This window comes from Microchirus variegatus (assembly GCF_963457635.1).
Source record: "Microchirus variegatus genome assembly, chromosome: 21".
NCBI classification, from domain to species: Eukaryota; Metazoa; Chordata; class Actinopteri; order Pleuronectiformes; family Soleidae; genus Microchirus; species Microchirus variegatus.
In genome coordinates, this window is record NC_139822.1 from 4,931,812 (window position 1) to 4,959,686 (window position 27,875).

General features: G+C 41.0%; 2 protein-coding genes across 4 annotated transcripts in view; both read left to right on the forward strand.

Annotated features, from left to right (window-relative positions):
• The first annotated feature begins 14,347 nt into the window (after positions 1 to 14,347).
• commd8 (COMM domain containing 8) lies at positions 14,348 to 21,467 on the forward strand. Of its 3 annotated transcripts, none has more exons than XM_083907855.1 (5): positions 14,348 to 14,410; positions 16,600 to 16,755; positions 18,442 to 18,594; positions 18,796 to 18,951; positions 19,265 to 21,467. In XM_083907855.1, the coding sequence occupies exons 1-5, from the start codon at positions 14,366 to 14,368 to the stop codon at positions 19,322 to 19,324; spliced, it is 570 nt and encodes a 189-aa protein (XP_083763981.1). In that variant the 5' UTR covers positions 14,348 to 14,365; the 3' UTR covers positions 19,325 to 21,467. The 3 variants fall into 3 exon arrangements, with proteins under 3 accessions (XP_083763981.1, XP_083763982.1, XP_083763983.1); XM_083907856.1 differs by having other exon boundaries at positions 19,289 to 21,467; XM_083907857.1 differs by having other exon boundaries at positions 20,537 to 21,467.
• Positions 21,468 to 24,297: 2,830 nt separating this feature from the next.
• Positions 24,298 to 27,875, forward strand: part of gabrg1 (gamma-aminobutyric acid type A receptor subunit gamma1) — a gene marked incomplete at both ends in the record, with an annotated part of 30,621 nt that continues 27,043 nt past the window's right edge. The window contains 2 exons of the mRNA XM_083907794.1: positions 24,298 to 24,301; positions 24,997 to 25,123. Of these exons, the coding sequence (XP_083763920.1) occupies positions 24,298 to 24,301; positions 24,997 to 25,123 (131 nt within the window). The remainder of the gene's footprint in view (positions 24,302 to 24,996; positions 25,124 to 27,875) is intronic.

Here is a 27,875-nt window from a genome sequence, read left to right on the forward strand (position 1 = left end):
CATATACAGGGTAAAAGAAGGAGAAGAAAAAGATAATATGGTTGACTGTGGCCACGTGATTGGCCGTCTGCCAGATGAGACAAATCTGTGTATAGAACGAGCACAAAACCCGCAAAAGTCATCGTCCGGTTGTCCCATTATGGAGTTATGGACATGTTGCTGGAAACTCCGAGAGATAACACATCATGCCAGCAGATTTATTTTAACCAGGACGACATGTCGGAGATACAGAAGTAATACAAGCAGGTGTATGAAGTGATAAAACAACTTCGGGAGAAGAAAGTGAAAGCTCAATCACCGTTCCCAGCTCTATGGGTATTCATCTAGAATCCAGCATAAAGACTTTCACAACTCTTGCAAACTGGGAGATATGGTGACATGTCAGAGACATGGGGATCTATGTCAAGGTGGAGGAACGGGATAATTTACATTGAGAGCTGATGTGCAATCGGTGGGACAGTGCAGACCACAAATCCACTAGGATCATCAACAATGACAGATGCAGATTTGTGGGTTTTCATTCAAGGTGAAAACTGAATAACAAATAATGAAGGGATGTAAGTAAAATGATAGACTGTAAATTTGTGATTGGGAGTTAAAGGAATAATTCACTGCTGGAAAGATTAATGTTAATTAAAACTGGGCCATCTATGAAGTAGAAATGTGAAACAATATTTGAAGCAAGTGTCTTCTTGGCCAAGAAAGGGATATAATATTATTTTTGGCTCATGTAGATGAACTCCCGCAAAGACTCCACTAGACAAGCCTTTTTTCCTGAGCACGACTTCTGCACCGTGTGCTTTTCCATTTCCTAGCATGCTTTCCATATCCAACGCAGTCTGGATAATTTCTCTATGTGCTGCTTTATCCCCAATCCAAGTAATGATCTTTATGATGAGGATCGAGTACAGTCATGATGAAGTGCGGGATCCGAGTAGACCTTAGTAAAACGTGTCGAAAGACACTTGAGTGTGAGCTTTTTTTTATTTTCACTCCATGATCTGTCTCAACCTCTTTGTGTAGAAGACACTTGAGTGCTGCAATTAAGGGAATAAATATGTCTGCCACAGACGCATCAGATGAACTGATCTCTTTAACTGCCCAAAGGGGGCAAGAGAGAATGTCACTGGTGTGAAGTGAATGTCGAAGGGAGTTCATAATCTGCGCTGTATGCAGCTAAGTTCCGATTTTGTGCAAAGAGCAGTAATAAGTGCTTTCCCACCATGTACTCACATCTTATTGGAACTGTTTTAGACATAAAGAATGTCAAGAAACAAACCACGGTGTGCAAGCATCTGTTATGCAGTGCAGTGAAGTTGGTTTGAGGTTGGATATTGCACAGACACTCGCTCTACAGTGCCACCCAGATCAAGCCTCTCATTTACATCGTCACCACCGTCTCTTTCACTTGGAGCAGCATGGTGTATTTGTAGTTGTAGTTTCTGTGAGTGGGTTAAAATTGTGTTTATTTTTATTGGATAGTACGAAACTTTATATATTTTTAATTTGTGTGGCTTTATGTTTGCTGTTTCATTTGATCTGATGTGCAGATCAAATGCACTATTGTTTAAATAAAGTTTGTGGTGTGATTATATCTGTGCTTTTAATTACTTTTACAATGTAATATTGCCTTTGGTAGTCTGAGTAGTTTATAGATATCGAAACCGTACCAATACCGTGGCCCCAAAACCATGATACATACCAAACCGTGGGAAAACTTTACCGTTGCATCCCTAATATATATATATATATAGTATATATGTGTATAACTTATTATAGCTCATCATAGACAGAGTACTGCTTTTCAGGAGCTGAGTATCTTCTTCTGATGTCCTGAACAACACAGGCATGTAAAACAAGAAGATTGCCTTTCCCTAGTCTCGCTGGATCCACTCCACAAAGTGAGGGTAAGCTGTTAGGTGATATTACTGTCTACAAAATAATGAGAACTTTATGAGCACAAATGAGCTTGCCTTGACACATAGCCTGGGCTCTAGAACCAGTCTCCTCTTCCACTCTGGAGTTGCTCCTGGTCAGAGGAACCAAGCAAGTGTAGGCATACCTATTGGCCCTCGGTGGATGTGAAGGTAGCCTCCCTTCAGCTTCAAGTGGGGGGACGAGTCCTGACTGTTGTTTGTGCTTATGCACCGAACTGCTAGTAAGTGCTCCTGCTGGGCATTCTCTCGTTCTGCTGGGGGACATCAATGCTCATGTGGGAAATGACAGTGAGACCTGGAGGGGTGTGACTGGGAGGAATGCCCACCTCCGGCAGAGCTTCGAACACACCTGGAGAGAGGCGGGAGACATTGAGCCCGAATGGGCCATGTTTCGTGCCTCTATTGTTGAGGCGGCTGACCAGAGCTGTGGCCATAAGGTGGTCGGTGCATGTTGTGGCAGTAACCAGTAACTTTCCTCTGTACTCATCCTCTTGGACCTTTCTGAAGCATTTGACACAGTTAGCCACCAGATCCTTGCTTCCTCTCTTCAGGAACTAGGTGTCTCAGGCTCTGCACTGGCCCTACTCTCATCCTCTCTCCTCTTCTTTCTTTACACTAACTCTCTTGATTCTGTTATTCACTCCCATGGTTTTTCCTATCACAGCTACGCTGATGACACCCAACTCATTCTCTCTTTTCCCCAGTCTGAAACACATGTAGCAGAACGGATCTCTGCTTGTCTGACTGACATCTCTAAATGGATGTCTGACCATCACTTGAAACTCAATCTTGACCTGACCTGAGTTTCTTTTTCTTCCAGGAAAGGGGGCTCCCACCACAGACCTGACCATCACCCTCGACAACTCGGTGGTAGCTCCCTCTCATACTGCAAGGAATCTGGGCGTGAAACTGGACGACCATCTCTCCCTCACCGCCAACATTGCTGAAACCACACGATCTTGCATATACATGTTGCACAACATCAGGAGGACATGCTTCTAACCCAGAAGACGGTGCAAATTCTGGTCCAGGCTCTTGTCATCTCTCATGTGCAGTGATTCGCTATTCGATCTCTGCAGCTCATCCATAATGCAGCAGCTCGACTGGTCGTCAACCTACAGAAGTTCTCTCACACTACACCGCTTCTCCACTCCCTTCACTGGCTTTCTGTAGCTGCTTGCATCTGCTTCAAGACTCCAGTGCTACACCCCAGCCCGTCCACTCCGCTCTGCATCAACAAACCGGCTTGCTGCCCCCTCACTGAGAGGATCACAGTCCAACTCACGACCGTTCTCTGTCCTGGCTCCCAAATGGTGGCTCATCGACATCTGTACAGCAGAAAGCCTCCACATCATCCGCCGCCAACTAAAAACACATCTCCTTCGACTAAAACAATGACGAGAAAAAAAAAAATGCACTTACTTGTTCTCTCTCTCTACTTCTTCTCTTGTTTGTACCCAAATGTTGAAATGCACTTTGGATAAAAGCGTCTGCTAAATTACATGTAATATAATGTAATGTAACCCACAAACCTGTTGGTGAACTCTGGTGGTAAAGGATGTCGTCAAGCTGAAGGAGTCCTATTGGGTGATTTTGGCCTGTGGGACTCCAGAGGCAGCTGATAGGTAGCGGCAGGCCAAGCGGAATATGACTGCAGCGGTCACTAAGGCAAAAACCAGTCAACCATCCGGCGGGTCAGGAGGGGGAAGCAGTGCACCGTCAACAATGCATACAGTGGAGATGGGGTGCTGTTGACCTTGACTGAGGATGTTGAGGGTCCGTGGCAAGACCTCCTCAATCCCATCAACACGCCTTTCAATGAGGAAGCATGGTCTGGGGACTGGATTAGCAGACCGGGTGGTGGTCCCCCTCTTTAATAAGGGGAATCAGCAGATGTGTTCCAACTACAGGGAACCACACTCCTCAGTCTCTATGGTAAGTTCTTTTCAGGGATCCTGGAGAGGAGGGTCGACGGATAGTCGAACCTCAGATTCAGGAGGAGCAGTGTGGTTTTCGTCTTGGTCATGGAACGAGCACCAGGTCTACACTCTCAGCAGGGTCTGGGAGGGTGCATGGGAGTTCGCACTTCTAACTGTGCTTTGAGGACTTAGAGAAGGCATTCTACCAGGTCCCTCAGGAAGTGGGGAATGCGCCATGAAAAAAACTGTGACTGATGTAGTTTTGAAGCAATGTGCAATGTTTGCAGTGACAAAGCCTATCGGTGTGTTATGTTGAACCCCAAGGTGTATTTGGCTTATTTCCTTTACTTGGAAGTAGATACGTCTGAAAAAGCTGCTCTGTACACTTACACAGAAAGATATCTAACTGCCTACTCAAATTATAGGCACACTTCTTCCATAATATGGTATTTACACCACCATGGATGAGTTAAAATCTTAATGTGGCATCTTAATGCTTCCACTGGGGCTCTGTGGGACAAAAACAAAAAGATGCATGAAATCAAAACTGACCATGCAAAATCGTATGGCCCTTGGGTTCCCATGGTGTCTTGTATTTTGTTATGTTTGCCCAGTAACTGTGTTTCCATAAAATTAACACTTGAGAGCCAATTAAGTTACATTACCATTGGTATATTCTTGTGCAATATCAATCCAATTTGAAGAAAACAGCTCTATTAAAATGAAAAAAAAAAAAAAAAACTTACTTAAGGTCCTTGACTCTGAAACTCCAGAGATCAGCCACACTCATACTCATTTTATCCTCGAGCACCACATTTGTGTCAAGGCAAATGGTTTGAGCACAAGCAGAGGGTTTGAGGGAAAGCGTCACAAAATCTGAATGTGAAATCAATAAATCCTGTTCTCAAACCGAAATACAACGCTCTTGAATATTGATAAGAAATAAACTCCATAGCTATTTAAATAACCAAAATGTGCACTTACAACTATACTAACAAGTCTCCACAACAAGCAGGGTATCATGCCATAAGCAATGTAGAGATGATAAACACACGCTCAGAAATCATTCCATTGATTACTTTGAGCTACTTGTAATAAACTAATAAACTGACCTGCGGAACTGCTGGAAAAGGTTCATGGGAATGAAAGTCAAAAGTCTGTATTTGGTAGTGCGGATGCCATTGCCCTTGTAGTTTTTGGACACCACTTCATGCTCATGTTGGTGGGGCCCTTGGTGGGCAAATACTGTTCTCCGCTTCCCACTGACTCTATGTGGCGAGCACTGGGTATCAAGCGAGCATTTGTTGGGTAGGCCATCACCCGAGGTGTAACAGCCTTGCCCTGATTCACGTCCCATCAGTGTCTGACAGCGATGCCATACCCAGTGGAGCCGCTCCATCTATGTGGCTGAGCTGTGAGAGTGACTGGGTCTCCTCTTTGGTAGGCTCCTCTTTGCTCCACAATGGATTTTCTAAATGTTCTGCAGAAAGAAGATGACACACACTAGATCATAATTTGTCCCTCTAGTTTTTGTACTGCAAATGGATGAAATGTTTGGAAATCCAGCATTCTTGTTGGTTTACAAAAGATATCGAACAGTCCACCAGATTCCCAATGTAAGTTTAATGCGAGACATGAAGAGTAAAGCTCAGCTTGATTCACATTTTCAATTCTTCCGACAAAGAGACCTGGAGGCAGATAACTGATTAAAGAACAGCTGCGGCTTGGCATTATGACTAAAAATGTTATAATTCTGAAAAGTTTAAAATCAGTTGATTTCAACAATTAGCATGATCAATTTAAATTTTGCTCAAAAATGAAATAAACTAGGTTATTCTTGTTTTAAACAAACACTTGTGAAAAGAAAACATCCTGAGGCAAAAATAGCACTTACAGTGGTATGCAAAATTTTGGGCACCCCTGTAAATTTTCATGATTTTCCTTAATCATTGGTTGTTTGAGTAGGAAATTTCAAATAAATGTATCATATAGGAGACAAGCACAGTGATATCTGAGAAGTAAAATAAAGTTTATATGATTTACAGAAAGTGTACACTAATTATTTAAACAAAATTAGGCATGTGTATAAGTTTAGGCACCACAAAATAAACATTTAGTGCATCCTCCTTTTGCAGAAATAACAGCCTCTAAACGCTTCCTATAGCTTCCAATTAGAGTCTGGATTCTGGCGGAAGGTATTTTGGACCATTCTTCTTTACAAAACATTTCCAGTTCAGTCAGGTTTGATGGCTTCCGAGGATGGACAGTCTGCTTTAAATATTCAGGTCTGGGGAATGAAATGGCCATTCCAGAATGTTGTATTTGTTCCTCTGCATGAATGCCTTAGTAGATTTTGAGCAGTGTTTAGGGTCGTTGTCTTGTTGAAAGATCCAGCCGCTGCACAACTTCAACTTTGTCACTGATTCCTGGACATTGTTCTCCAGAATCTGCTGATATTGAGTGGAATCAATGTGACCCTCAACTTTAACAAGATTCCGAGTCCCTGCACTGGCCACACAGCCCCACAGCATGATGGAACCGCCACCAAATTTTACTGTAGGTAGCAAGTGTTTTTCTTGGAATGCTGTGTTCCAATCTATCTTTGGAGCTGGTCTGTGGGTTGACTGTGACTGTTCTCACCATCCATCGCCTCTGCTTATCTGACATTTTTCTTGGTCTGCCACTTCGGGCCTTAACTAGAACTGTGCCTGTGGTCTTCCAATTCCTCACAATGTTCCTCACAGTTGAAACTGAGAGCTTAAATCTCTAAGATAGCTTTCTGTATCCTTCCCCAAAACCATGATGTTGAACAATCATTGTTTTCAGGTAATTTGAGAGTTGTTTTGAGGCTCCCATGTTGCCACTTTTCAGAGAAGATGCAAAGAGGAGAAACATTTACAATTGGCCTCCTTAAATACCCTTTCTCATGATGGGATTCACCTGTGTATGGAGGTCAAGGGTCACTGAGGTTAACAAACCAAATTTGAGTTCCAATAATTAGTGCTAAATGTATTGAAATAAATAAAATGACAAGGGTGCCTAAATGTATGCACATGCCTAATTTTGTTTAAATGATTATTGCACGCTTTCTTCAAATCATATAAACTTTATTTCACGTCTCAATTATCACTGTGATTGTCTCCTATATGATATATTTAACTGAAATTTCCTATCCAAACAACCAACGATCTATAAAGGAAAATCATGAAAATTAACAGGGTTGCCCAAAATTTTGCATACCACTGTACAGTTACATCAAAGTACCTTACAACAAAACATCAAAGTTAACCCTAACCCTTAACAAGAACCAACACAATACCCAATGTTTATGACCAACAGATGTCACCCTGTGCAACCTCATGTTGACCCCTCCCCACCTTACAATACCATCAGCATTTATTTACAGCTCGACTGTTAGTTATCAGTTGTTATCTTAAAACATACAGAAACCAAAGCCTTTCACACCTTAAACTAAAACCACTACAGAAAAGAAAAAGAAAACTGGTTATTTCCCACATCCGTCTTGACAGTTTGTATGTTAAATAGTATGTTAAATATTATGTGTCTTAATGTCAAAAAAAAAAAAAAAAAACCATTGGCTCAATAACTTGGCCACTCTTACTCTCACAAAACATATCACAAACAAACATTGTAGAACTTTCTAGCAGGTATGGAGTGTGTGCAGTGTGAAATCAAAGCGGTTGTCATCCAAGCTTTGTCACCAAAGCACTTTTTTGTATATAGCTAATCTTTATTTTCCTGTCTTCATCTGTAACTGATCATCAGAACCTGTACTCTTTGTTGGTTAACAACCTATTAAGTAGTGTATTAAGTTGTATGTAGAATAAAACTTCTTAAAGACACTCGAGTTGTCCGCCGTACTTACAAACTGCATTTTGCATTTTTGATATGCACCTTATATGCATGTTTCAGGTTGCTTCACTGCTCCCAAGTCTTTGTCTACTCTGCCGCCTGTTTTCTTACCTGCCCCACCCAAATGTGCTCTCCCTTTTACGTTTGTGTACAGTGCATACACACTCACCCTTTTCCCTTTGTTCTCAGTCAGAGTGTCACATCTATATGCTGCACTCCAACATATTTCCTTATGTATTTTTCCCCTAGTGTTTACTTATAACTTTATCTGCCCTTTGACTTACTGTAGAGTTTGCCTTATACTTTTAAATACCTCTGCCTGATTTTTTTTCTTTAGTAAATTAGATTATTTGAACTTGTTCAATAGGGGTGGGAATCACAGTCTACATCACGATACGATGCGTGATACTGGTCCATGATACCAATAATATCACAATACAATAATTATGTAATAATCTATATATTGCAAGACAATCACAGAGCAATACATCAACACATTTCTCTGAATGAAGAAAACAAAACGTCTGTGAAAAGTTAAAAGTGCAGGATTTCTCTATTTATTCACAACGTGCATAAAGTCTGTGTATTGAAGGTGGATTTAATATAGCGTTCTTTGCCATTATCCCACTGTATAGGGCTCTTGGTTGTTTACAAACATTGCTGATGCGTGCGCAGCGTGGTTGCAGAAGGGCACCACTCAGCGTTTAAGTAGCGGTGTTGTCGTGAAGTTACTCTCATGTATGAATTCAGACGGCTACACAAAAGGAGATGTTTTCCTCGTATTACGACAGCTTGTCGCCTTGTGATAAAGCAAGTTACACAGATACTTTAGGCGCCCGTGAGTGGATTAATGACGAGACAATGTGGCCCTGTCTGCAGTGGCCTGATATCCACTCGTACCTGATCGACACTCTGAGTCTTTATTCCAAGGAGAACTTAAAGTACATGACTCTGGATACTTACGAAAGTGAACAGTTACAGTATTAGCAACAACTTGTCCAGATTTTTACCGGCTACTTCCTACAGCTCACTAAACTACCCTGGGAAGGGTGAGCAGAACAAGTACGGCGGACAACGTGAGTGTCTTTAAGAGGTTTTATTCTACGCACAACCAATAGGTTGTAAACCGACAAAGCAAACGGCTTCTGATGATCAGTTACAGATGAAAAACAGGAAACTATACATGCTCCATACCTGATGGAAAGTTCTACACAACTAGCAAAACAACCAGAGTACATTAGCTTCTAAGCTACGGTAGTTTGACTTCAACCCGAGTTGAATTTGGGAGTGAAACTGGCCGGGACTGTTTATTTCAGAGCACCTAAATTTGTTAATTAAAATATTGATATTTGCCCTGGCAAATTGATTGTCATATTGCACAAGGAAGGACGGTGATATATCACCAAGTCCAACGAGTCCTCAATTTCATCTGTCCTCATCGACAGATCTGGCAAACAAGAGGCAATTGATCAAGAGTAATCTTTCTATGAGGTATGTGGGCAGGGAATGGATATGTATTCTGCATCAGATCTGGGCCAAATTTAAAATTAAATGTACTCCATATTCTGAATATCCTTTCTCAAATTGATCTGGTTAGTTCTTGGTTGATTTGAGTGGCTTACTTGAGGCCCATAGCAAACATGGGCAACATCTTCTCCCTCTCCCTCCTCTTCTCAGCAAAGTTATTGTCATGATAAAGTGTGAGACTTGTATTTGAACACTGTTTCCAATTGAATTTTTTTTATTATTTATTTAAAGGTGCATTATGTAATAAATCTAAAGCAACTGGCCATAAAATCCTCCTAATATGTCAAAGAGGACCAGGAATAATGTTCATATAACAAACTGAACTCACCAACAAAACTAGTACAACAAAAATATTTGAATTAAAAAAAATATTTTGCAGATTCGCAAAGTTTGCGGCAAAGCGAGGGTCTAAATAGGACAAATGCTTTTGAATGGTGGAGAGAGGAATTTCAAAATGGATGCAGAATTGGCTACTTCTTCTTAGATTTATCTTCTTATCTATGGTACTTTGTAGAGTTAAGAAGTAAAATGGCAGACCGAACAAAAGAATGTTTATATCTGTTGGTTCTAAAGTTGGGTTGGTTCTAAAGAGAGTTTAAAGCGTGATCCAGATGGCAACATCTGAAATTCAGCATATAAGGGATGAGAACTACCTGACAGGATAGATTCAACCCTTCTTAGCACCTCCTTCTGATAGAGTTCCTCCAGGCCTTTCTGCTTAGAACCTGTGATATGGCTGCTCATCTTAATAAGCTTGGAAAGGGAGTTTTTTTGTTTTACAGTGATGGACCCATACCAGCAAATTAAGGAGAAGGTGACAACAGACTCAACAAAGGACCTATAGAAAAGGGTCATCAACATCTTGTCCATGTTAAACTTGGCCAGCTTCCTAAGGCAATGCAGGCGCTGCTGGCCTTTCTTGCAAAGCAGACTAGTATTTGGCTCAAAACACAACTCGTCATCTATTTGTGAGAAAGTCTAATATCCAGCCCACAAGGTTTGCCTCCAGTTGGAACTGATGCAAGAGCTTCTCAACCAACAGCTGGGGCTGAATGGTGTTAAAAGCTAACGAGAAGTCCACAAACAGTAGTCTGGCATGGTTTTTTATTTCCGTCAAGGTGTTTAAGGATGAGGTTGAGTACTGTTACATTTGCATCCTGGACCCCTCTGTTGAGTCTATATGCAAACTGTAGTGGGTCGAGGAGGCGGTTCGTCATAAGCGTCAGTTCTCTTTTAATCAGTTTTTCAAAGGACTTCATAACAAGTGATGTGAGGGCTATGGGTCTGTAGTCATTTAAAATCTTTGGGTGGCTATTCTTTGCAACGGGGACTATAGTTGACTGTTTCCATAAGTCAGGGACCTTATGTTGGCACATAGATTGATTAAAAATATAATTAAAAATTGGGCCTAACTGTTCTGCAAACAAGTGGGGTGTGGTGAAGGTACCGTGATCAGACAGCTGAACAGAATCAGGTAAACAGTCAGCTATATAAGCACGTTTGTAACCTGGTTTTGATGATCGCAGTAGGCTGGATCCAGACAGAGAGAGAGAGACATAAACGGAGGGAGAGACTCACAGAGAGTGGCACGAAGAGAGAGAGAGAGTGGAGCGCAGACACAGCAGGAACAGTTGTTTTCATTTGTTTTCCCTTTGCTGACAATAACAAATAAACAAACTCTTTACACAAACAACACTGTCTCTCCGTCCTTCCCAAACGAACTGTGTCTGGACCCAGCTCACTGCAAGCGATCAGAACCAGGTTATGAACGTGCTTGTGTAGCCGACTGATTACCTGATTCTGACGACTCGCCACAGTGTTTTGATTTTGAGTGTAGTAACGTTTTTTTGGCCACATTGTTACAGATGGTGCCTTTAATCATTTTGACACAAATATCCCGCAGTGGGAGGGTGCTTCCCCATTGGTCAGACTTGTTTGAGTGACAAGTGTCTACACCAACGTCGTCTTTCTGACAAGCAAGTCATGGTCGCCAGCAAGCCAGGGATCAGTGGTGGAGTGGAGCTTTTTTAAGCACTGTTGTGTCATGATAACGACAGTGAGTGACACAAGAAGTGTGTGTGCCTTGTTGTTGTTATGTTAGAAAGTCGTGGTGAGAGTGTGTTACGCTGCATGTTGTTGCTTGGGTAGCAGATGAGAGGCTGACAAACTCCGATCTATCCAGCTGATTCAGCTAAGGTAACATAGCCTAATGTTAACTTAGCAATGAGATGAGAGATGAGATGAGAGTTTGTCAGCCTCCAATCTGCTAACCAGTAGACCCTAAATAAACCCAGTAGTAGTAGTAGTAAAGGGACCGCTAACGCCTTAGTTTGGATTATCTCGTTCGGCAACAGCACTACAACTACAATGCAACTCCGTCTGCACTGAACACGGCACTTTATTTCCAGTGCTGCGTGGTGATGCACAGCCTCTCTGGTTATAATGAGACTTTTTTGTGAAGGGGGAGAGCATAACCAAGCAACAACATGGATTTAAAAAAAATCACTTTTTTTTTTAGAGAGGACAGGGTTTTCTTTTGTTTGGAGACTAAGAGTTAGAATAGGCCATGTTTTGTTTTATTGATTTCATTTCTTTGGCACTCCATCTCCTTCCTTTCCTCCACCACATTTTGTAAACTAAGCTGTGAGTTTAAGTTGAAGTTTAAGATCAAAAATAAAACCATTTTTCAATACCCATCAACTTTGTCTTGTCTGACTCCTGGGTTTGTCGTGTTGCTGTTCCTGTTCCCCTGGAAAAAGAACTAAGGAACGTAACAACATTACTTCAATCAAAAAAGTTGCTTCACACTAAAAAACCTTCACTTCAATCAAAGAAAACATTTTCAATCAAAGAAAAACAGTGTTCAAATGCAATATTTTGAGTCTCAAATATTTTGTTTGCATTCAAGCACTTTTTTTCTTTGATTGAAAAGGTTTTTTTATTGAAGTGAAGGTCTTTTTGAGTGAAAATATATATTTAGATTGAAGCAAACTTTTTTTAAATTAAATAATAAAGACACAAATCTACCTCCATACTGCTGGGCCTTTTTGATTATTGAGTCAAGTCAGTGTCCACCTTAGGTCCTGGGACATGGTAGAACCCAGAAACCTGAAGGTTTCCACAGCAGACACAGAGTTATTGAGAATGGTGCTGGTGCAGAGCGGGGGGCTACTCCTGAGGTCCATTGTTATCTCCACAGTTTTGAGCGAGTTCAGCTCCAGGTTGTTCTGACCACTCCAGATGGCCAGCTGTTCCACTTCCTGTCTGTATGCAGACTCGTCACCATCTCTGATGAGGCTGATGACCGTTGTGTCATCTGCAAACTTCAGGAGTTTGACAGATGGGTCACTCAAGGTGCAGTCGTTGGTGTAAAGGGAGAAGAGCAGTAGGGAGAGCACACATCCCTTGCGGGCGCCAGTGCTGATTACCAGGGTGCTATCCAGGTGGAGGCTGGGACAGTGAGCTGGGTGAGTTTAGAGTGCAGGATGATTGTGTTGAACGCCGAGCTGTAGTCCACAAAAAGGATCACCTTGATATACTGCAGTCCCATGTTGATTGCATCATCCACTGACATGTTTTCCCAATATGCAAACTGCAGGGGGTCCAACAGGGGGCCTGTGATGTCCTTCAGGTGGCTCAACACCAGTCTCTCAAAGACTTCATGACCACCGACGCCATGGGTCTGTAGTCATTTAGTCCTGAGATTGCTGGTTTCTTGGGGACCGGGATTATTATTTATCAAAATAGTGGTACCTTTACTTGAGTAGAATATTTTAGTACTCTTTCCACCTCTGTCTTGTTTATTTTGATGTGTACTCTTAATTATGATGGCAAAACATTTTCCGTTGTGAATAATACTTTTTTTTTTAATTATAAAAAATTCATGTATTCACCACAGTTAAAGAGAAAAGGCTTATGGAAGGAGGTGGAATAGTGACGGATTTGCTGTGATATTACTTATTACTTACTATTACACACACACACACACACACACACACACACATATATATATATATATATATATATATATATATACATTTAATGATTAATGATGTCAACATTTTCTGGATGTGTTGCAATAGTTATTGAGAATGAATTACACTGTTGGTCATTATGGCATTTCAAAAACAACAAATCTCATCTTAGAATTTTGTCTCTGTGCATTAATAACACGAACATGAAAAACGTGAAATGTGAAAACTAAGGCAGTTTTCCTCTCTTTGTTGTAATACTACACACGATACCACATTGTTTTTGCAGTAAGCTTGTTGCATATCACTTCCGTATGATAAGCGAGAGAACGAGTTAGACACTGCAATAAGGATCTCAGATTACATAATGTAGTGTAGTTCAGCAGTTTACAGGAGAGTCAGTTGACACAGGCTTGTGCAAAGGGTTGTTATTGTCTCCCACCTTCCTTTACAGTTTTACTTAAACGGATAGCCGCTCCGATACTCACACGCAGTAACAGCAGTCACTCTCATTATATCACACTTACCCTGCAAACGATGAGTTGATGAGTTGTGCTTGAAGAAGAGTCAGAACAGCAGCAGTACCCGTGTATCGCGTCGGACACAGTCGCCGTAGGCACGAATCACAGGATCTCCTCGCTCACAAACAACCAGCCTGCAGCACAAACCAGGATGTGAAACATTATAGCGGTGAGGCGTTCTGCTTCACGGTGCATCATTCTCCAACAGAATTCCAGTCAAATTAGCATATTTTACACTTTCTTCTCAGTATCAGCAATGATATATGCGTACATTAATTTTAGCTAAAAAATGTATGCATTGCCGAAATTTGCGATATATTGCGCATTCAAACGATTCAGAACATCGCTTTTATATGTAAAGTTGTTTTCGTTTCAGTCAGTTCAGAGCTGCTTCATTTGCAAATATCCAATGTAACATTAAATGCTCGTAATGTTGTTCTTTCTCCGTCCAAGACAATAATACTAATAACATTCTCTTGGTTTAAAAACAAACCAAAAAAAAAAACAACAACAACCAGCACAGATGGCGAGGATGTTTATTCCAAAGGTACGTGAACGCAGCTCTAGTACCACGTGACGCTTATCAAGCTGCCGACCAGGCGGAAGTGCATGAAAACATGGCGGCTTCTCTGAGCAGAATTCCTGTAATGGACTGTCTGAAAGTAAGTAAATAAGCGGCGCTTCAAGGAAGAATACGGGGAAATTATTTTATTAAAATGACTAGATGTTACAGCTGTGAAACGTGAAGTAGCTCATTGACAGAGCAGAAGTTTCAGTTGTGATGAGTTCGTCCTGTGAACATGTCCTGCCAACCGTGAGTTATGTCATTACAACAATGGACATTACAGTAGCACTAGGTTAAATTTAGAAACCTAGTGCAGTGCCCGTGCAAAATTTAGGTGGGTGAATAGTCTGTGCTTGGGGTACTGAGATAAAGCTAAGATAAAGCTGTTTGACTTGTTGAGCCTACATGAGCTATCCTGTTGAAAAGGCAGTGCAACTACTGTTTACTGTGAACACCACAGTTAGTTGCCAGTCGAGCACTGCGTGCGTCAATGGGAGAGATATGCGAGTAACAGACAGACAGACAGGCATCCGGGAAGGCAACACTGGACAAATGTATTAATGCGAAAATATTCCCATTAATTTTACATGTATAAGAGGGAAATGTTTGTTTAAAGGATATTTTGCACAGTATACATATTAATACCTTTAATATAATAAAACCTTTTGTTATTTTTATTTTGTTGTTGTACGGCGACCTTGAGTGTCTTGAAAGGCGCCTTAAATATAATGCATTATTATTATTATTATTATTATTAATAAAACGTTATGAACAGAAAGTGATTTCAAAGTATTTAGGAAAACAAATGGGATGGTTGTGGCTGGCAGTCGAGACAAAAAAAACCAACCTCTAATGTTGCTGTTTATTGCCTCACATCACTCTGACAGATGACTGACACGATTGGCTGCAGAATTGATAGGAATTTATTACTAATGTAATGTCAAGATGTATTAAGCATAGAAAAAGCATAATTCAATAGTAAACGGTGTTCATTGAAACACACATATCTAAAGACTGGCCATCACTGTGAGCCCTGCTAAGCCTGCTTTCTGGAGACAAGATGGTCCTTTGTGTATGAGTGGCAGGCACAATAGGTTTTTGAACAAGTTTTCCCACCTCGGGGCATGGGAACCTGTGTACTATTATTCAACATCATTATTAAAGGGGATATATTATGCAAAATCAACTTTTTAATCATTTTAATTTATATTTGGGACTCTGGAGACCCTATGAGTTGGCAAAGTGTCCCTAAAACATGGGGCGCGAGGGCAATAGTATCCGGAAGAGCAGAAGTGTTCTGTTCTTGGCTGCACAGTGCAGCACAGAGTTCTACACAAACTTCCACCATCAGAGGATATACATGTCCAGTGGATACATTTTATATATGACGGCAGTGTGCCGGCTAGAGTTGGCAAATGATAGCTTTTCCAAATGCTAACTGCTGTTAGCTGCTGGAGCCTTAGTGACGCTGACATAGTTTCCTGTGTCTCATTTGCCTTTAAAACAGGCACTCAAAACCGTTCTGAACAGGGCTGTTTTGGCAGGGTGAACTGCTATGGTGCTTCATCCTTAAGGTATTTTCAACAGGGAACTAGGTTAACTTGGAGAAATGTCTCCTTTAAGTGCTTAAAGGTGAAGTAAGAAGTTTATAGTGCCATCTAGAGGAGAGGCTGAAATTTACAACAAAGAACTGCTGCTCTGCTCACCCCCTCCTGTCCCTGAGCGCTACAGTATCCGCAGCTGGTCAAATGTCGTCCTCGTTGTCTTTCTCCGTGTCAGCAGATGAGGTCTGTGAGGCGAGGGAGAGGGCAAGCTACTGCGGCCGTAGCAGACGAAGCGGAGAGAGTGGAGACGGGACTTCCGCTACATGTAAAGCGACGGTTGATTTGTTCTCTCGCGTTTGTCCTTACAGTCTCCGGTAGAAACATGGCGTCTCGCTGCTAACAGTGGCAATGCAACCGCGACCATTTTATTTTACATGACTTTTTGAAACACTACGAAAATGAAACAACAACTATTATACAGCGACTAGACAATGCAGGAGCACATAATATGTATAAAAAAGTGGATTTTGGGTTTTATAAACCCAGAAATACTACACATTGTCCCTTTAAGTAAACCATTATTAGTTATTATTAAAGTTGTTTTTTTATTTATTTTATGGACATTGAGAGAGTCTCACATAAAGATTGAATTGAAAATTAAAATTACCATGGTTCGACTAAATTTTCTTTTTTTCATGCCACCAATTGCCAAACACTAATCCTAACAGAAGTATCCTTACAGCTTTGTCACAGGGTGGTGGATGGACTGTGCGGCCGGGAGCCTCCTCACAGGGAGGATTACAGTGCCACCTGGCACCTGGAGGAGTGGCTGGAGCTTCTCAACTCCCTGACTGCCCTCTTCCACGTGGTAGTAGGGAACAACAGCTCAGACGAAGAGGTGAGACTGGGACAAGAAAAATCTAAAAATCTCCCACAGATCTTGGACGAATAAGTGTTATTTATAAATCATCTCTGATGTAATGTAATTTTAACAAAATTCAAGATTTATTTTATTGTCATATAGTTCACTATGGCTTGGAGACAGTGTCACTGTGTGAAAGATAGGAGGTGGAGCTGGAGGTTGCAAAGCTGAACATCCTGAGATTTTCATTGGGAGTGACCATGTTGATGGTGATGATGATGGACATGATTAGAAATTAGTATATTTGAGGGACTGCTCAGGTTTGGTTTGGAGATTAAGTAAGAGAGTCAAGGTTGAGAATGTTTGGTCATGTGCAGAACCCCTGTCACAAGCCAAGTTCCCTTTCCACTTGGCCATGAGCAACATGATATAAAATACAACACTATAGAATAGTCTTTAAAATAGTTTAGTTATTCATCAATAACCTTTTTTTGAATTGTCAAACCCTTACAATTTTAACATATGAACAAGGGTAGGTAGATGGATGTATAATTTCATAGCAAGATGAGTTATGTAGAGTTCTAAGATTGATCAGCTAATGAGATATTGATCAAGGTAAGGGACCAGGTGCAAATAAGATTAGGTTGTATGATATGAACATCTAAATAACAAATAAATAGAGAACAGGTGCTGCGCCCCCATGTAACCAGCGAGCGTCCCCTTGTCCAGGTGCCGATTGAAACCCAAGTCACTGCACCTGCACTTCATCATGACTACTCGATCCTCGTCATAAAGATCATTATTTTTATGTAAGGATAAAACTGTGAGAAAAACTGTGTGTGTAGAGAAACTATCCAGTCTACGTTGAATAAGTTGAGCCCTGAGAGCCGTGCAGCACGGCGCAGGAGAGGGACAGCACTGCGCAGAAATAAAAGAGCTGTCTGTGTGCACCAGGGGCCTCATGTATAAAAGAGTGCGCAGCTTTCATACTGAAAGATGGCGTACTCACAAAATTTGAAAAGTATGTACGCAAAGAAATTCTCAGAATTATAAATGTATAAATTATTCTCTTTATACATCCCATCAAACATGAAACTGTGCGCAGGTGAATGAGTAACACACTACGCCCTCGTTCCATCCATACATTTATATACAAATTACTCTAAAACGCCCTCTCTGACACCTCCTTCCTTCTGGCGTTAAAGGCGAGGCAATGAAAAATGTGGGTGCACCTAAATTTTCTGCTTAGGCGCACCAGTGCAACCAATGCAGAAAGTCTGGAACCCTGTCAAAGGAAAGTTACAGTTAAACCTAATTTATCTTGTGTTCAGATCTTGACTGTAGTATCAGATTGTGGTTTTAGATGCTAACAGTATGAAGGAGGGCTTCATACTATGTTAGCATCTAAAACTGAGTGCTGAGAAGTAACTGAGTTGAGTTGTGTAAAACGTGGCTGTTAGCATCAACTTGAATTAATTCACCAGTAACAACTACTCACTGTGAGTTGTAAAATATTATTAATAATAATAATAATAACAATAACAATAACAATAACAATAATAAGAATAATAATAAGAAGAATCTCAATACAGCCCCTCAAAACAGTGCCATGTTGACCCCTTCTGAACAAACCTGTTAAAAACAGTAAGACGTGAATTAATGACGTCCATTAAGAGACTGCTCTCAGGTCAGATTTTTCAGTCTCCTGCTGGCTGTGGACAGGTGTTGGCTGGGCTTGCAGATGTGGACAGTGGTCATGCTCAGGCTTTGCTGAGTGTGCTCAGAGCCAGAGAGGAGGAGATTCATCATGCTCTACTGGACAGAACCAACTCCATCTCCTGTGCCACTTTGCAGGATTTTGACTGGCAGCTGAAGGTGAATCAATGCTTTATTTGCTAATGTTCTGTTTAATTTTACTTGACAAACTATTGGACAACCATTCATGTTGAACTCAGTTTATATACAAGTCTGAATGATGTCAGCAAACACAGTTGATGCCTGCATGTTGTTCCTGCTATGCCCTAATGTCGCCTCGCATTTCCCCTGCTATCTGTTTCTCCTGTCCGCTTCCTCCAGTTGGCTCTTTCCAGTGATAAGATCTCGTCTCTCCACACTCCTCTACTTGGTCTCAATCTGGATGTGAGAAAGAATGGACACCTCCAGCGTGTCACTGTGGAAATGAACAGAGATGAGTTAAACACACTCATCAGTTCACTTGAGGCCGCTAATAAGGTAGACACAAACTTATATTGTAGTTAATTGGTGTCTGAAGTATTTTGTTATGTGTTGAAGCCAATATATGGAGATGGAGAATACCAATCACATTGCATGATACAAGAAGATACTACATGTGGGCAACATGACAGGAAAGTGCCAAGCAACACTTTCATTTGACATTTAAAATTTCATTAAAGGTCACATAGAGTGGTCCTGTTGCACATATATGTTAGTTATGGAGGTCTACTTACATATATTAACTTGTTTTTATGGTCAAAATCATCCTAGTTGATGTAAACGAGCCGATTGAAATCCTCTTTGCTGACAGTGTTTGTCTGCTGCGAGATTTCAGAGTGAACGTTCACCCCCAGAAGACAGAGTCTTGTGATTGGCCAGTACTATCCAGCACATCCGTTCTCAGAAGCGCAGCGCCCCCCTCTGGAACGGCGGATGCACTGCTCATTATCAAAACATTGTTAAAAATAGCTTCAGTCCCTTTTATGACTTTAAACCGGAGTCAGACCCAGAGTCAGAAGACACTGTTGCTTGTGAAACACCTCCACAACGGACGTTATTCTTCTTCTGCGGTTCAATGTACGTAACCGGATGTGCCCGGACTACCGCCCGGAGCAGGACGATCGGTTGTTCAGGAGAACAGCTGCTTACGTAACTATTACGGGATTTTCAGTGATCTCGTTGAGCCCCGAGATTACAATAAAACACAACGTTCTCAGCAATGGCTGAACTGTTTGTTTCGAACCGTCAGGCTTCATAAACAAGGTAATGACGCAGATACACACCAAATAAAACAGCGATAATAGGAACTTCCGGTCTAGTTCCGCTTTAAATAAAACAACTAGCAGTAGTAGGGTTGACATCTTCAAGGGGCGGGGTCAGTATCAAAAAATAGAGATGTTGCATCATTTATAACGTGGTTGCTTTGTAAACAGAATCAATATTAATATCTCCATTGTCTGGGAAAGCTGTGAATGGGAAGGATAATAAACAATCCTATATGCATTTAAAATCTGTGAAGAATTAAGAGATGAGAGTCGTTCAATTGCAGAAACATTAAAAGCATACCTTTTGAGTTGGATAATGTTCCCAATAATGCTGGGCCCTTAACGCATGACGTGTTTACATGACGACTGAAAGGAAAAAGAAGCGTGTCACGCCACGTTGAAGACGTTAATGCTGTTAACTTGGCCAGCACTAGTTCCCAAATAAGCTGGCTTTCATGATTTATCTGATTTAAAAACGTAAAAGTCATGTATTCAAATTCAGCGTTGACACTAAAACTATAGTGAAAGTGTTAAAGTGTTAGCGTTATGTAATCATGCTGGTAGAAAAGCAATATCATTAACTCTGTCCTCTCTGCCAGGTCCATCTGTTTGTTCCATTCTCGTAGTAAAGGATGAAATTAATAGATTTCTCTTCTTCTTGTTAAGTGATAATGTTTATAGTACCTCATGGAAATCCTTTAAAATGTGTTACAAACATTCTGTCAAAGATGAACAGAATAGATTTTAATCTTCATAGTCAATGTGACCTCTCAAACCATTATATGACAATGATGTCCATGCATTTCTGTCTTCTGCAGGTGGTGCTGCAGTTAAAATGATGGAGATGTTGTGGACCACTGCTGCATTGGCTCGGAACTCCACTGGATGTCATGTTGTCAACAAGAGACTTTTATTCATGGTGTTTTGTGTTGAAGACACAGTGACAGTCTTCAACGACATTTGTGCACATCAGCAGCTGGACACATTTTTACAGTGAAATGTTTCATTAACAAGTTGAAGTGAATCCATGAAACACATGTTGTTTACCCGGCCTTCCTTCTTTAAATAACAGGTGGTGAAATGATGGATGCAGTAAGAGACTCTGCTGACGCAAGGCTTGTATAGAACAAAGATAACGTTATTGTTGAAAACCAGTATCAATTCGGACCCTGCAGGTGTCCGACAGAGTTAAAGTTGAATCCTAGAAAACTCTGCCCATTTTCCCCAAACCACGCATTTTAAACATCATCGATTTCATATAGGTTATCTGTCACTCCCAGTCTTCACATCCTAGGCTGATGTTCTCATGCTCTTTTTTCCTTTTGAACATACATTTATGTTTATGCTTATAAATATGTATTTATTAAAAAAGCTGTCAGACCCCCGAACGTATTCTGCCAGTCTGCCAGCTTGGTGTTTGCATCAATATTAATCGGAAATTAATTTTATTGTTGAAAACCAGTATCAGTTCGGACCCTGCAGGTGCGGACAGAGTTAAGGCCGAATCCTAGAAAGTGAAGTGAAGTCACCAATAACACTGAAGTGACTGAACACAGATCCACATCAAACGTCCTCCAGGTCTTATTCCGAGGTCTCATTTAGGGACTGTCAACAAATTACAGTTTAAATGACAATATTTACATTGAGAATTGATTCAAAAAATGAGAGAGGTACTAAAATGGAATAAAAAGAGGTGCATCTTGACTAAGCAGTCCAGTACTATGGTCCTGTAGTGATTTGAAGTCTTCAGGTCACATGACCTGGAAGCTATTGAACTAAAATTCTAATATTTACATTAAAAAAAAAACTATAAAAAAAATTATAATTTTTTGTTGTTAAAAGTGTTTAATTGGAATAAAAAGAGGTGTGTTTTGACTAGGCAGTATGTTTCTGCACTATTTGGTGTATTTAGGTCACATGGCCTGGAAGCTATCGAGGGGGCGCCATCATGATCTGGGGGGCTTTTTCCTTCAATGGAACAACGGAGCTTCAGGTTGTGTAGAGGTGTCAAACTGCAGCTGGCTATGTGGAGATGTTGCATTGGGCATCCCTCATGATCATCATCTGTGTGATAATGACTGTGTTTTTCAACTGGACAAAGCTTTACAATTTACAAGTTTACAATGCCTGCCTGACAAAGGACTTCTTCCAGAGAAGTAACATCATTCTTTTGAACCATCCTGCGTGTTCCCCTGATCTAAATCCATTTGAGAACATTTGGGGTTGGATAGCAAGGGAATTTTACAAAAATGGACACCAGTTCCAGACAGTGGATGCCCTCCGTGAAGCCATCTTCACCACTCGGAGCAACATCCGCCCCAGCATCCTGGAAACACTAGCATCAAGCATGCCGAAACAAATTTTTGAGGTGATTAACAAGATTTTATTTCCATTTTAGAGTTTTTTTTTTTTTTGAGATGTGGTCTTAAACTTTTGATCAACCGATGAACAGCCTATTTCAATTTAATACTCTACTAATACTTTAATAATATTTACGTTAAAAATATATATAAAAAATTGAAATAAAACGATGTGTGTCTTGAGGCAGTCTAGTACTATGTTTGTGCAGTGATTTGGAATCTTTAGGTCACATGACTTGAGCTTTAATGCTTAAAGGTGAAGTAAGTAATTTATAGTGACATCTAGAGGAGAGGCTGAAATTTACAACAACAAGCTGCTCCTCTGCTCACCCCCTCCCTTCCTTGAGCGCTACGGTATCCTCAGCAGGTCAAACGTCCTCGTCGTCTTTCTCCGTGTCAGCAGATGAGGTTCTAGTATTTATTCAGCTGTATAAGTGTGTCTTTTGTATATCGTATTCGCACTGATCTAAGACATGTAAGATAGCGAAATTAATAGATTTTTTTTTTCATACTGTGTTAGCGTTCTAATGGCTAATAGCGAGCTAGGTGCATGTTCACACAAACTGTCACCGCAATAACTGGTAATGATAGTTATTTCACATAGCCGTTTCTAAATGGGCTTAGCAGGGAACGTACTTACATTTGCAGAGCCAAGATACGTTCGGTGCCACTGAGGGCGAACAGTAATACAACACACACACACTAACCTGTGTTTAGTGACTGCTATCGCGCAAAAAGTAACGTTTAGATAAGTATGTAAAATGACCTGTCCAGCAGAAAACAAGCGAGGTCGGCATCAGTGCGTAACCCTCTGTCCCTCATCAGTGCTCTCCACTTCGGGAAAGCAACACCGATGTTCACTCGTGATTTCTGCCGTCTTTTGTCGCGGTCACGTTTTCCAGCGTCGCTTTTCCTTTTCTTTGCGGGCGTACGGTCAGGTACTGGTGTTCCTTTATCCGCTGTAAAATACGTGTGGTCCATTCTAAACGCGTAAAAAGATCAGCTCTCAGCCTCGTCTCGGCGCTCTCTCCAGCTGACCAGTACCTTTCCACGTACGTTGTTTATACCTCAGACTTCCTGGTCCATCAGTGGAAGCGGGACTTCCGCTACAAGTAAAGTGACGCTCGATTTGTTCTCTCGGGTTTGTCCTTACAGGCTCCCGTAGAAACATGGTGTCGTGGCAATGCAGTAGCGGCCCGCGACCAAGTTATTTTACATGACTTTTTGAAACACTACGAAAATAAAACAAAGAATATTATACAGCGACTAGACAATGCAGGAGCACATAATATGTATACAAAAGTGGATTTTGGGTAATATAAATCCATAAATACTACACAGTGTCCCTTTAAATGTACTGTTTTGTGTATTAAAAATTCATAAGAAATATGAAAAGCATTAAAATGTGGAAAGAAAAGGTGCGTCTCATACAGCAAAGTGTAGCTATACTGTCCTACACTGATTTTGATCCCCTTGGTCACATGACCTTAAAGCTATTGAGCTTTAATGCTCAAATGTACTGTATTGTGCTTTATGATTTATTATTAATTAATTTCAATTAAATATTAAAGTCAATATTACCTCCTGAGCTTCTTATTGACTGAAGATTAGTGTAGGGCACTAGAGCTACACTTGCTGTATGAGACATACCTCTTTTTAACACATTTTAATGCTTTCGTTAAGTTAACAATTTTTCTTCCAGGTCATGTGACGTAATGACCTGAAATGAGTGAAAAAAACATAGTACTCGACTGCCTCGTCAAGACACACCTCTTGTTATTCCATTTTAATACCTCCAATATGTTTTATATATTTTTGTTATGTAAATATTGGCATTTTAGCTCAATAGCTTCCAGGCCATGTGACCTAAATACACCAAATGAGTGCAGCAACATAGCACTAGACTGCCTAATCAAGACACACCTTTCTTTTTTCCATTTAAATACTTCACTGTATTTATATATATATATGTTTTAATGTAAATAATAGCATTTTAGTTCAATAGCTTCCAGGTCATGTGACCTAAAGGCTTCAAATCAGTACAGGACCATAGTACTAGACTTCGACACACCTGTTTTAATTCTATTTTAGTAACTCCCATATTGTTTAAATACATTTTTATTGTAAATTAAAATAAAATGTTAAAATATTGTAAAATATTGTCATTTAAACTGTAATTTGTTGACGGTCCCTGAATGAGACCTCGGAAGTCAAGAGCGATGGGTCGGACTTTGAACAAGCCGTGATCGTGCACCTATCTCTGGTTAGAGAAGGAGGAGGGTGCCGTTGGCTCTGGAACGAATTTCCGTTCAATGTCCAACCTGAAACTGATTTCACCGCGGTCACGACCAGGATAGATTACACCTGATTTTCTTGACCAAGCCGTACTACTGTTCGTTTGAGAGTTAATCTAACACTTTCTACTCTTCGTGCCTCTGTAAAGGTGCCCTTGAGCAATACACTGTTGAGGTGCTGGGGTGCGTCCTGCACCAATAATCCGTCACTGTGACACAGCAGTTGCTGTTACACAAGTACTTCCTGTTAGGCTGCTTCTAGTCAACATCACAGTGGATATTAGATATCAATAAATAATAATAATAATAATAAGAAGAAGAAGAATCCATCTGTGTTTGTGGAGAAACATGGGTTGTTTGTTTTGCGTGAGAGCAGCAGCATGTGTCAGCGAAGCTGGTTAGCGGCATTGCAGATGGACTAGAGTTGAGTCAGCGCTCCACCATCAGCATCCTCCTCCCCCTTCTCTCTCTCATCTTTCTCATACACACACACACACACACCATTTACGTATGTCCTGCACCTAACCTCCACTGCTGCGTCCAACCCGTCCCGGCTGCATACAGACACGAGGAGACAACATCACTAAAAAACATTCTATTGCCTCGCGTCTCCCACGGATACAGCTTCAAGCTCGGCTCCCTCTGCCAACTCCTTTTCAGCTGTGGAGCAGAGGATGAAGCGGCTCTTTGTCAGAGCTGTGGAGAAAAAAGCAATGAGCCCCTGGCTGCTCTTCGCCCTGCTCGGAATTTGGTAAGAGTGTAGTCTGGATTGGGAGGATGAGCTGATGAGAGGAGGCGTTTGTTGTTTGTGGCTGCAGATTTTGATGACATACGTTGACTTTGCTGCATTCAAACGTGTTGTTTACTACCTGTGTATGTGCTGCAGCCTTGGGGGAACAGGAATTAATCCATGATCCTTTTCTCGTTGTGTATGAAAATGAGCCAACAGAACAGCATGTGTGCATTTGGCATGTGTGTTGGGAGTGTTAACTCTGTGTCAGGTGGTCAGACATGAGAAAATGGTCTGGAGCACTTTTCTTATATTGATAACCACTCAAAGCTGATTTACGCTACAGTTTTTCCATTCACCAATTCACACCCATTCACTTGCACATTCATACATGCATTTTCTATTGCTCATATTTCATACACATTCACACGCTGCCGTGTTTTGGCCAAGGACACATCAGCATGTAGACTAGCAGCTATATACCAACGTACAAAAAAAAAACTATTATAGCCAGTAATTCTACATTAAATTACATGTTTTAATAAATTATATTTTATAGTGTAAGCTAATACAGTTGATTTTGGAGCTTTAAAAAATAAAACATCTGTGGATGTGAATTTCTTATCAATTCAGAATTTGCCTTTATGAATAGAGTCTAGCATTGAACAGAAGTGGCAAAGAAAAATAAAAGTTTGCAGGGTTAGGGTTAAATGGTAAATTAAATGAATGTAATATAAATTAGAGCTTAGATCGGGCCCAAAAAATCAAGCCTGACCCGAGCCCGTTGTGTCTGAGCCCGACCCGACACATTAACTGTAATTACGAGCCCGAGCCCCATTTAAACCCGACATTTTTTTTAATATGTGAGACGTAAATGTACCCGTCATCCATGTCCTCCCCACAGCAGGAGCTTGTACCTGCTGCCACAGTCTAATTTACAACAACAACAGAGCCGCTGAGATCCGCTTCCATGAACGCATATGTTGCTAATGATGATACACTTCCTGGTTTTTAAATGATGCGTTCATGGCTGCAGGTTTTTACTAGTTCACACAATACGACATGCTATAACATACCACGCAAACACGATGATGGAGAAAAAACACAAATGCTCGATCAAGGGCCGGCCGGGTCGGGCTCGGGCAGAGAATCTAAACTCTAATATAAATGTATACTGTATAAAGTCAACAACCACTAAAGTGACACAAGTTTGTATAATGGGTGGAATTATTCAGTAGTTCAAAATAAATGATCCCTCTTTTGCTAGTGACACACTGTAACTCACCCAAAACACCTAGGAAATGGTACTTGGAAAGTGAGTTTAGTACATAGTGGTATACAGTCTGAAATAAATGAAAGAACATTCAGAGTCTTTGCTTCTATCCCATCGAAAAAGTTAGGAACTCCTCATCTGAGAATGATTAAAATAAAATTAGAGGCATGTACTATTACTACAGGTTATAGGATAATTTATTGGCAACAGTAGTTACAGTATGAAATTCGAGAAAGAGAACATCTAACCCAAAACTAAATTCAGTCATAATAATAAATGTACCCAATATTGATAAAATATATAAATACTTACAAACAAAATAGAAAAAGGACTGGCGAACTGTCCAGGGTGTACCCAGCCTATCGCCCTATGTCAGCTGAGATGGGCACAGCACCCCCCACGACCCTCCGGTGGAGGATAAAGTGGTAGATAATGGATGGATGGATGGATGGAAAATAGAAAATGTGAATAGTTTGAAGTCAAGCCTAAAATGTAGCATTCACTTCAGAGACCACCCTCTACTTGGAACTCCTTTTCCACTGTGCAGCCTCACAGCAACAATGGACCTCTGTTCTGGATATGTTCTCCTCCACCTCTGTGACACTTAAACTTAAAAGGTCTCATGGATGCATCATCAGTGATTTATCCTGGGTTTAATGGGTGTTTCTGGTCTCGCAACATCAGACACCCTCGCCCAGGCGACCCAGCTGGGGGTGATCTGGATAGGGGCCCTCTACATTCTACCTCAGCAGCCTTTATGTTCAACCACCATGTTCATCGCTAATTCGAAAAGGGTAATGGAGATGGTACAACCTGTTATTATTCCCTTCTCAAGGTGATGCCAGTGTGACGTTACTGACCCAGAATTGACCCTGAGCCTGAAATTTCCATAATAATCCAGGATCAGGTCCTTGATCTTGCTGAGAACATGGTGGAGGTGTAGCGCAAGCTCAACTAGTTTGTGTTGGATGGACCCGGAAGCGTTGGTGAGGTCCAACCACAACACAGCTACGTCGCCTCTGTTCTCTTGGACCTCTCTGAAGAGCTGTGTGACTACACCAGTGTACTCTAGACAGTCAGGGGCTCCAGAAAGCCCTCCCTTCTGCACTTAAGTGTCAAAGTAGTTGTTCTTGAGGAGAAACTCAGTCAGTCTTCGGGAGACGATGCTGAAAAACACCTTCCCTTCCACACTCAGTAGTGAGATTGTTCGAAATTTGATGAGTCATCCTCCTTGGTGTGGCAGCACGAGGGTGATAAGGTCTTTAAAGAATAAGGAATACACTGCTCTATCATTCAATATAAAAGTATGACAACGCCACCCTGGAAATGTTAATCCAGGGAAAATATTTAATTCAAAAATTGAACTAAGATCACAATACCCCAATAAGGACACGCAGGTTCATCATACGAAGGAACTTGAGACGTGGTTCCATCCAACAATAATCTTTATTATAATCATTTTAACAGGAGGTTAAAACAACATATAAAAGCTAAAATAGG